Below are 12,298 nucleotides of genomic sequence, written 5' to 3'. Positions count from 1 at the left end.
TTTAGCCAAAGTTTCACCCTGAACAGTCATATGCCATTAGAGATAAGTAGAGTGATTCACCTTGCATTTATCACCCAGTGTATTAATCAGTGTGTTATGCACTATTTTCCAGTCAAGGATTATACTCAAAATGTAGTTTTCACCCAATGATAGCCTTCTTTTTTGTTTAGTGCAATAAATTCCTCATATTATGGGTGTTGCATGTAGACTATCACTTGAACTGTTAACACCTAAGGAAAATGCAAACCTGAATTTGGCACTCAGTGTGCTCATAGAAGTAAACTGACTTTTGAATAAAATATAAAAATGTCAATCTTTATTTTTTGGTAGATGGTACTCAAAAAATATCACAAGAAGTCAAGCAGAACAGTTACTCAAGCAAGAAGTAAGTTTATGCTTTCATTCTTGTTTAATACCACAGAATGTCACATTTTTGGAACTTAGCTTTATTCTCACCATTTAGTGGCAGCTATGTCTAACGTATTTTACTATATCAGACAATCACATGAGATATATTTGGCTATAAAATTGATAATAAATTCATGATCATAGAATTAACGATTCTTAACTGCAAGTAAATTCTGCTACCAAAGGAGGTGAACAAGCAGATGTCAAGCTTTGAACAAATTAATTTTTGAAGGGCAGCATTTTGGTTTCCTTAAGACCATTAAGTGGCTGGCATTCTAAGGTACAATATAACGTTTTGACAGTTTTTGTGTAAGCAATGTGTAGCTCCTTTCATCAGAATACATGACTTTTCCTAAATGTTTAATATAGCATTGAAGTATAACATTTGGAGGACTAAACAGATCTGATCCATGATGTTCTACTACCCAATGGGAATATTAAAGATATGAATTAACTAGTACATAAGGTAACTATGTCCTACATGATGTGTGATTCTTATATTACTAATATTTATTAAGGTACTTCATGAATGAAAGTGCTAAGTGCTACACTTAGATTACTTTATCTAGCATATATGTCAAACAAAGGCAGATGGAATGCAGGTGGAGACGGGGACACTTGGCTTAGCTTTAAGATGCAAATTTGTAGCTACGCCACTGCTGCTGTGTGGTCTACTGTATGTTTTTTATGCCAAAATAAATCATAAGTAATAAACTGGTAGATGGATTAAAATTAAATGGAACAGAATTATAAACGTTTGAATCTTGAAATCAAGACGTAGTCTTAAGTAAGCTAATGCTCTGGATAGCTATGCATGCATATTGTGCTTTATCAGAACAATGCAGATTATCCATGCGTCTCCCACCTGCAGACACCATTACTTGTACTGTGGCATTATAAGACTGATAAATAATCACAAGTATTCTTTGTGACTGCGATGATACACATCTAATGTATTTTGTTTTATGAAAGGATAAGGAAGGTGCCTTCCTTGTAAGAGACTCGAGTAAACCTGGAATATTCACAGTGTCAGTCTTTACCAAAGCAGTAGGGTGAGTATACAGTTTAGTTACTTAAAACTTTCTTCATATTATCTTTAGAGATATAAACAAGAAAAACACATATACAGACAGACAGGCAGACACACACACACACACACACACACACACACACACACACACACACACACACACACACACACACACACACACACACACACACACACACACACACACACACACACACACACACACACACACACACACACACACACACACACACACACACACACAAACACAAACCCATTACTATTTACACTGGAGCATATAGTCAGTATTTCCTAACAGTTTTACTTTCAAGCCTTTTCAAGTGGTCTTATTTAAGAAAGGAACTGAGAATCTGAGGTTTACTGACTGCCACATATACCAGAAATTATTTCTAATGTCTTAGAATCTAATAGAAACAATGGCAGCAAAATGTCTGACTTTCATTTGGGGTTCTGTTCTTCCACCTTGACCTTCAAGTCTTGCCTGGACCAACAGCACCAGAAGAACTACTGCTAGGAAAAATACATAATTTCTTTAGTGTTGGAAACTGGGTGCATGTGTTAGGCAAAAGAGATATTTTTCAAATATGACCTAAACCAAGTAATTTTAAAACAGCACTGATTACACACACTGCTTTATTATTTGCTGTGATAGATGAACTGACAGAACATGGTCTATACTAGAAGGGATGCAATACACCTTATTTACAATAAGAAATAATTATAGCAATACACTGAACTGACGTACAATAATTGACAGGAACAAGTAATCATTTAACATGATTAAACTACTCATGTTTGAATAAAACAAATACTTTTGTTACAGAATTCATTCAAAATATCAAAAGGTCAGTATTTTGAATGCTGTAAGATCTCAAAAGGTCTAAACACAAAATCACTAATACATATACTATGCAGGGGCAAGCCCCCTGGACCTTCCATGTGGGGGGCTGCCCCTCTGTAGCCCTCCATGCTACTTTTATATACCAATTCTGAGATCTGTCTACAGTAGGGAAAGGGGTGCTACTTATATATACCAACTTCGACATCCCACTAGGATAAGGCAAAAACAAGAGTACAATTATGTACATCTAAAAAGTATGACTTTCCTCAGGCATATAAACATAAAAAAAATACAACAAACCATTTCTCAAAATATTTGATATGAGGGAATTTATTACAGGTAAGAATGTAATTAATGAAGGTTTTTCACACCTAAGTAAAATCTTTGAAAATGTATTATCAGGATGAATAAATATCATTTAATGTGATACTGATCTCTGTATACTAAACTGAGTAAGTATTTTAAAATATTTATCAGCTTCAGATACAGAAAAACCACAGGGACCACATCAGTTGTTAAAGGCATTATATTAGTAGACTGTTTAAAAATTTGTAACTTTCTACTGCAACATAGACATATCTAACCAGGGTAAGGACAGTAAACCAGATATTTCAAATGATCATCAAATCAGTTTGCTGTGTTGTAATTTCAAGGTCACAGAGATGGTGCAACAGATATCATGATTACAGTTGCAAGGAATGAGATCTACAGATATTAACAAGCATTGTTTTTAAGAAGCAGTTATGTCTGATTAATGCGTTATGTCTGATGGATTTGCTCTCATGACCCAGGACTGGCTCCTTGCTATGGTCCTAGTAATCATGGACTTCTTGAAGGCCTTTAATCACTTGAGCTACAGATTTCTTGCTGGTCTGGTATAGAACAGGAGCTTGAATCATCATTTGATATTGTGGATGAAGCAACTCCTACAAGAAGACAATGGTGAATAAAATAGAAAACTATGCAATGGAGAATGGTAGACAATTGATCACAGTATATTACAAGGACTATTGCAGAATCCATATTTTGATATTTGTACAAATGACTTGCTGATGATGCAGTGTGTGGAATTTATGTATGTATGATGTGGTTAGGTAGGTAGGTATTTATTTATTTATTTGGTTTGCTTACTTTTGATCACCACTGTGTCCCTCTTGGCTATCAGGTCTTCTGCATGGAGGACCTGAGATATTAGAGAAGTATCAGTTGTTGTTGTTTGTCTTTCGGCTTTTTCCCGGTAAGGGTTCGCTACAGTGGAACTCTGGTCCGCTAATGATTGGCAGTAGATTTTTAAAAACCGCTGAGGAGCCAGCTCGACGCCCAGCCTTCAACCAAGGCATGCCCATTTACGAATGCATGTCTTTCGAATGCTACCCAACCACAGGAAGGACATGCATACTCCACACAGAAGGCACTCCCAAGCCAAGCCGAGAATTGAACGGGAGAACCTCTTGCTGTGAGGTAACAATGCTACTGCTGTACCATTATTAGAGAAGTATCAGTAAGCAGACATAAATAGTACAGAGAAAGAGTGCAGTGAGTAAGACATCAGTAAGCTGCAGTCAGCTAAACATGCAAGTCATCTATTACACAACACAGGCAGAGTCATACAATTAACATAAACAGCAAAAGTAATTAAATACTTATATCACATCCTACTGCATGTGATGTTATTATTGATAAAGATGGTATGGAAACACCAAGAGCAAGCAAGCAATATGGTAAAGTATTTTTTTTATTTTTAGCAACAGCTTTATAAAGCAGAGTTCAGGGAGTGAGGGTAGGTAAGGGACTGGTAACAGTAGTTGGGTAGGGGAAAGCTAGAGGTTCAAAATTCTTTGCACACCCAAATTTAATATACTATCCCCAGATGTATTGCACATACAGAGTAGCACAAGAATCTATCTTGGCATGTTATGAGCTAGTAAACACAAAATATGCTTATTGTTGCTGTAATAGCAGCCCAAAACATTTTGAGAGTCCAGTATGATGTCACACAAGTATTGAACCTTGCTTTGTTCTCAGCAGCTACAGTGTGTGTGTGTGTGTGTGTGTGTGTGTGTGTGTGTGTGTGTGTGTGTGTGTGTGTGTGTGTGTGTGTGTTTCTGTTTCTGTTTTTGCATGTGTATATATACTCCAGTCTGTGCTTAATACCAGGTCACAAGAGTGTTGAAGCCATTGTAGTGATGTTCTTTGCTCTGCATGCTGGGTGGGGATCAAGAGGCCCTATAAACAGAGAAATTAACTGGTTCTTGTTTATTAGTATTCATTAGGATGGAAGATCCATGCATCAGCACTGGGAGAAGATAATAGATAGTTAATCTTTCCATGCACAGACTAACTCTATACAGTGCACTTAGGTTCTTTTTTTTTTTAATTGTGGCATGCCCGTCAAAGATTAGCATACAGATGCCTTCCAAGGTACTTACAGGAAAGCACAGGTTCAGATTCAGGTTCTGTGCCTTCAGTTGTTGACATCTTGAGAGGCAAACTGAGATGAAGTCAACCTTACCTCTCAGCAAGTAGGGCATGATTGTTCCTAGTAGTGCTCTATAGTGAGTTTTTCAGACAGATAATCTTTTTGATGTAATCCAATCTGATCTGACGTTTGCCATACACAGCTTGCTTCTCAGGAAGAGTGCTAGATAATGGTGCCATCTGCATATTGCAGAACACGGCTGTTTCCATATCTTTCTCAATGTGTATTTTTATGTCCGTGGCACTCATCTCTTCATTATGACTGAGTCAGACTGCGTACGTGCAGTTTCACATTTTGGGTCTTTGAACTCAGGTAGCTAAATAAAAGGCACAGAGTCCCAGGTCTGAGACAGAAGTTTCTGAGAGTAAGAAGTTTATCTTGCCTAACAATATCAAAGGTCTTCAGCAGTTCAAGAAGGAGTGCACATATTACTTTGCCTTAATCAAGGTTTACAAGTATATGGTTACTAAGCCACATTATAGCAATGCTTGTTCTATGTCCTTGATAAAACTCATGTTAATAATCCGCAATAAGGCTTTGAAAAGCAAAGAACTTAGTTACATGCTTGTGTATGGCCTTTTTCAGTATTTTTAAGACTGAGAACAGGAGAGAAAGGGGTGGCTAGTATACATTAATAGATTGTTGTTTGGCTAATGACCCAGGGAACATTTGTAAGCCTAGCCAACTTTTCCCAAAATAATAAATGATGTCCTGTATCCAAATAGGACACTGAGAGCCAGGCATTTATAACTTACCTCTGTCCATGAGGGACATGGGTGCCAGGTCTGGTGTAAATTTACTATTCCCCATCTACCGGTCTAGGTTTCGCTTAAACTGGGTAATATACAAAAGGACTGTAATCGGCGGAGGTATATGGGTATATGGCTGACAGGGTTTATTTTTGGGTTTTTTTTGTCACAAACCCCACACTGACCATTCATTCAGACCTGCCCCCCGGTTATTCTTCTGGCCCACTCATTCCCTTGGGAAACAGTCCCACAGATTTTTCATAGATCTGTATTTGTGCTTGTGTGACCTAAGGAATGTAAACATTTTTAGAGTCCAGCATGATTTTCCACAAGTACTGGAATTTTGCATTGTTCTCAGCAGCTGCAGTTTTTTTCATTCTTTTGCTACAGCATAAAGTATAACAGTCATAAAATAATGTCACTAAGGTTCTGACTGACATAGAAATTTAGATCAGTGGACTTTAAGGTACTAATTGAAATTAAGAAATAAAAAGGGTATCAGCAGTACAGAACAAGGTTTCAGATTTCTAGTACATGAAGGCTGGTAACTTTGTCTGGTTTGGGTTAATGTAATGATATATGGCCCAGTTGGTATACTGTATATGCCACCTGGCAGGCACCACTGATGTGCCATTTTTTTTTTTTTTTAATTATGCCCCTAAAAGTACATGATGACACTGGAATGGGTGTCAAGTGAAGTGTAGCAAGGAAGGAAGGAAGGTCAAGGAAGGGTAGATAATATTGGTCAGAGTGGGGTGGCTGGTACTGGTCATGGATATAGAGCTAAGCTGCTTGGGAGGGGAATCAATCACTATAAAAACAAATGGAATAGTGGGTGTAAAGTATTTCACTGTCCTACTACTATCATGACGCATGGTGGTGAGCAGGGGAGACCATTTACTTTCATACCGAAAAACAGAAAGTTGAGAAGTCAGACTGAAGACAGTTTATGAGGTAGTAGGCTGGAGAATTTGAGTACCTCTAAGATTTGTAAGGGAGGACACTGAAGAGTATGGCCACTGCATGCTGAGAAAGTGGGAAGCCTAGGACTCAAATCACAAGTGGACTTGTAAAGGGAGTAAGGGCAAATTGGTGCCTTAAAATGTGAGGAGGAAGCAACTTCTAAGAAGGTAGGCAAAACAGTCTAGTCATTCCTAGTATGTAGAAATACTTGCTCTCATATAGGACAAACTCAGACACTTTCTATAGGTTTCCTTCAGCTTTATCCCTTTACATTCTTCTGTGAATCTTCAGACCATACGTATATATCTCCCTCTCCCTCCTTTTCTTCTTTTGAGTATAGTTCTAAACCCATAACATTCTCTTATATGAAACAGATTTTATCCACCTGAGCATACCCATTACATTGCTCTGTAATTTCTTAATTAGTACCATGCCTCCCAACCTACCATCCCTCTTTGTAGGGCTTCTAGACCTCATCACAATACTACAGCCTGGTCTCATCAGTCAATCTACCATTTAGTAAACTGGCTCGTCTGCTTTACTTTTCTTTTACGTTTGTTCTGATCCATTACTGCTGTAACTATCAACACTAGATCCTTTTCTTGCCTGGTCCTTCAAATTTGAGATTTATACACTATCACTGGATTATTCTTCATTAACTACCGATCTGCACTTCTCAACGTTACTTACTCGTACATTTACTAATTCTCTTTTCCCACATCTCCTGAGTTTAACGTCATCTGCAAGGAGATTAATCCCACAATAACTAGGATTTTCAGAAAGGCACATACAGAATGTTGAATAATGCAGGCCTCAAGTCTGACCCCTCTGGCACACCATTAATCATCCACCTTTTATCTGATATGTATCCCCCATCACCATTCTCTGCTGCCGGTCTTCCACATGTTTCACTACTTATATACTCTTTTTATTATCACCATCATCTCTCTTTATTCTTCCTCTATTCCTTTAAGTTTTTCATCAGACTTACGTGTTGTATGGAACTAAAGACATATACTTTGCTGATGTCCAAGAAAACAAAATTAACCAGATGCTACCACTTAGCTTCAATATTATTCATTCATAAAACAAGATCACATTTGTTTAGTAGTCTGCCTATAATCTCATTCTGTTACCAAAACTAGAGTACCCTCTATGTCCTTTTCTCAGAATTTTATCCCTTATCCTTTTCTTCTCCAGAGTAGTTTTTTTTGGTATGTCTCTAGAATCCCACACATCTTATGCAACAGAACCTTCAAAGCACATTTCTTGTTATTATGGTCCCCTAATGCATTTGGAGATCTACTGGATAGTCCTCCATTTGGTTCCATCGGTACTCCCACAGCTGCTTGGATATTGTTAGAGTTAACCTGTCTGTTCCTTAAGCCTTATTCTCTAAGTTCTCATTGGCTCTCCTCTTTACAATCACTACCAATTCTACCTACAGTCATCATTTATGCTAAAATCTCCTTTCCAAGCTGGAATTCCTACCACACGATCCTAAAAGAATACAAAGGCAAAAAACTCTGTTCCTAGTCTGGCATGCTCAAATGTTTCCCTATACAGAGTTCCCTCATTTTTCAATTTACAAATTTCTTTTCTTCTCTCTGCTTATCGCATACATGTTTGAAGTACATTCTGTGTCCTTTTTTGTCCCTTTGGTCAGGTCCCTTTTCATACACAAAGTATATTCTTTCTGTTTCCTTTTATTATATATCTTTGACTAAGTCTTTTTTCGTACCTGTCTTAGCCTTTTTGGCCTTTCTGGTGATATTTGACCTCAATTGCTAGTACATTCTTTTCAATTTGCCCTTTTTATTTGGAAAGACCTTTTTTAGTCATTATTGTCCACTTACGGTTTTATTCATTTTTTCCCAAAGACCATTCCATGAAATTAATAGTTCTGCTGTTCTTTAATACTTCAGTGGTTTTTCCTCTAGAAACAGTCATATATTGTTAACATTTCATGTCCTCATAATGTTGATACAAAGCTGGCAGTATAATATACTGATTATGGGTCTATATTATATATTCAAACTTTCTAAACTTAGAATCCCATATGTTCAACAACATATGATCGAAGTTTAAAAGTTTGAATATATAATAAAACAAAACAAAAAAAAAAGCTTACCTTAATGCCCCCACCCCCTACTTAAATATACCAACTCCGAGATCGCACTTCAATGCAGTAAAGGGAAATTCTCCCATTCTGCACTGAACGGTGCCATTACATTTAACCTTCAAAGTCTTGAAATGTCAATCATATCTCTGCTCCTGCAAATCTGGGAAAAAACACTAGCTGAATGGGTCCTGATAATGTGCCCAGCTGCCTTCATGTCAGCAGCAAACACTGTCTGGAAGACTCACTACTAAGCCTGTCTAACTACAGCTTCATCACTAGGTTTGTATCAGAGGAATGGAGAACTGTGGTAGTTGTCCCTCTCCACAAGAGGAGGATCTTCCACTGACCCAGGAAACTACACACTTGCAAGTCTCACCAGCATTATTGCAAAACATTGAAAAGCATTATTATGGAACTTATTAACCAGCAGCAAGAGCATAGATAGTCTATAAGCTCTGAGTCCAAGACAGTTTGGGTTTGTTAAAGACCGATCCTACCTCCTGAATATGGTGTTTTTTTTCGGTAGTCACTGATGCATTAGACTCGGACAAATCAGTTCACATTGCCCACTTTGAAATGGCCAAAGCCATACCATTGCACGTTATTCATAAGCTAATCAAACAGAAGGTAAACTCCTGTGTTACCCACTGGATGAAAAAATACAAATACAAAAGGAGAAAGTGAAAAGCAATCTTTGACATGTTAGTACTGAGAAAAATAGAAGTGAAATAGACAATTTACAACTGCTTGCCTATCGTAACAAGAAGAAAATGGGGGTAGGTGGAGAGGGGTGAGAAAGAGGTTGTGACATCCCCACTATGGGCCAGTAATCAAGGAGCCTGAATGCTCACCATTGACACTGGAGAGAGATGTTTACTTGGAATACAAATGGCTACACTAAGTATTTCCAGATGCAGACCTCTCTGCATCAAGCACAATTTTCCTAAAGAGCACACAGGGAACACAGTCAGCCTGGGGGTCTGGATTTCTCTGTCCGTCTTCCTCCAAGTCCCCAGGAAGACTCCCCACTGGAACAGGCTCAGAGTTAAGTCCTCAGTTAAGTGCCTGTGAAACCAGTGCTTTGTTTCCCTGCTCCAAGTAGCTGACACATGCACACACTTTGAGATTTGATTTACACGCACACACACACACAGACACACACACACACACACACACACACACACACACACACACACACACACACACACACACACACACACACACACACACACACACACACACACCTGGGAAAGGCTGACATAGGTTTACTAGCTATGCTCCCCTTCCGCCCAGACTGTAAGGTAGATGTCACTACTACCAGGCACTACAAAGCCAGCTACCTAAGGCTCTTACAAGGGTACCCATTTACACTGAGTGAAGTCAATATTAAAACAAATGATAGTCTGACTAGCAGCAAAGTTTTCAGGAGTGACCAGAGTTATCACCAAATAAATATATGCAAATACTCTCATAACGTAAATATTTTTCTAAAAGGACTAGCCACGAGAAGTTCAAATATATTTAGTAATAAATAATAAAAGAACATGAAAATAGTAAATATCTATTTACAGTTAAATACCAGAGTTTCAGTCACAGGAAATATTAAAAATAATATTGATGAAAAGATTCACACAGTTACAGAAAAACAGTACTTCTTATCTCATTATATTTTCCTGACTAATCTAAAGAGAATTACTGTTCCTACTTACTGAATAGAGCAAGGCAAGATGATGTGGGGATGAGTGGTCTTTGTTGTCAGATCCAAGGCAGATTACAAAATACTATCAGCAATCTCCTAATAATATCTGAATATTATTTCTGGCTTACAGAATGACATCACACACATCTGGTCAACTGACTCTGTTTCCCGCACTAACCCCATCATTAGAAGCTGCCAGGATTTTAGCACTTACATGTTACCATACACATAGAGAGAGCTTTGCTTAGATCTGCTGCTGCTCATGGAAGTCATAAAACCTTTTTAACACTTCTACTACTACAGAGCTACTAACTATTCTCAAGCACAGACGTTGTGTCTCTGGCTCCATTCAAAACTGTAGGATGACATCTTTATGAATTAACCCATAAAGTAATTTAATTTCACATATATTTTTAAGTTTGCTGCAGCTGGATTGTGATTAACCTCTGCTCTTCCAGTATTCTGTTTTGAAACAAATACATTTAATTCAGTTACAATAATGCATGTACATTTCTTTTCTTTCCAGCAGGGCACATTGTTGATACATTTTTAACACAGCAACTTTACAAATACATTTTTAACACAAACATCTGTACAAATCAGTTTGATACACAAATTACATATACTTCTTTACTAAAGTCCAAATAGCTGTGCTGGCATATGTTACACATCCACTGCACTACTTCTCCTATCATGGCTAGCAGTAACTCCTATCATCACAGAGATATTAAGATGTAGTAATATAGCATACCAGGCAGCAAGAATTTACGCAGTAGCTAACTTTCAAAAGAGGTCACTTGTAAAATGCAGAAATAATTCAAGAGGAGGGCATGGAAGGAGTAGGGGTGGGGGTGAAAGTACAAAATTATATCATTATGGTGAAAGTATTTGCAGAAGCATGTTTGTGTAAGTATCATTTTAGGTTGAATTTGAATTTACTGCATGGCCATCCTGACCTCAACAGCAAAGTTGCTTTTGAAGAACAATGTTGTACTCTTGGCATTTGGCAGGATCCTGTATGCAGTGAGCCTTGTAAGACACATGTACTTCACCCTACTCGTGATGGACTGCAGCCTCTATAGAAATTCATAGTTTATAATTTTGCTTACCGTCATCCATTGTAGTGGATTTCTCTCCAAATAACTATACACAATTTTGTCAGTTTGGCTTTTATAGAGAGCCCTTGTATCAGGTTTCTATTATAGAAAAGCTGCTTCCTGTAGACCTGCTTGTAATTTCCACAGCATCCACTAACATAATATACATATATATATATATATATATATATATATATATATATATGTATATATATATATATATTGATACATATATAGATACATGGGTCTACTTCAACCCCTCAAAATTACACTTTATTGAATGTTAGATAACCAAGTCCACTTTAGTAAAAGTGCATTTACTTGAAAACGCACTTTCACAAATAACACTACACCGAGCTGCTACAGAAAACACACACACACACACACACACACACACACACACACACACACACACACACACACAAAAATACAACAAATGCATTTATGCAGGGGGGCAAGCCACCCTGCACCCACCATGTGGGGGCTGTGCCCCCACACCCCACTACTTCTAAATATTAACTCTGAGATCACACTACAGTGGAGAAAAGGGAATATTCCCTTATCCTCACTGTACCATGATGTATAACCACTCTTTGGTGTAGTGTTATTCGCAAAAGTAAATTTTTTATAAACACACTTTTGCTATATAACATTCAACAAAGCGTAATTTCGATTGGTCGAAGTAGACCCGTATGCACACACATGTATATACAGTAACAAACAGAGGACTGTATTTGAGCAATTTCAGAAAATTAATATTTTTTGTCTGATACATAAATGGAGTAAATAAATTAATCAACCTGATGGTTGCTGCAGCATTCTGCAGGTAACAAGTACATATTTGTGATCGCTCACCCCAGTACAGTCTTCATTCTAGTGTGCAAGTTATATC

At 37.6% G+C, this 12,298-nt stretch overlaps 1 protein-coding gene across 1 annotated transcript in view; it reads left to right on the top strand.

Annotated features, from left to right (window-relative positions):
- BTK (Bruton tyrosine kinase) overlaps positions 1 to 12,298 on the top strand; it is a 728,232-nt gene that overhangs the window by 416,779 nt on the left and 299,155 nt on the right. Inside the window, exons 10-11 of the mRNA XM_044057123.1 lie at positions 331 to 385; positions 1,381 to 1,460. Coding sequence (XP_043913058.1) covers positions 331 to 385; positions 1,381 to 1,460 — 135 coding nt within the window. The remainder of the gene's footprint in view (positions 1 to 330; positions 386 to 1,380; positions 1,461 to 12,298) is intronic.

This window comes from Protopterus annectens, chromosome 15.part0, assembly GCF_019279795.1.
Source record: "Protopterus annectens isolate FY-2018-M chromosome 15.part0, PAN1.0, whole genome shotgun sequence".
In the NCBI taxonomy this organism is placed as follows: domain Eukaryota; kingdom Metazoa; phylum Chordata; order Ceratodontiformes; family Protopteridae; genus Protopterus; species Protopterus annectens.
This window is presented reverse-complemented; position numbering and strand designations above follow the sequence as displayed.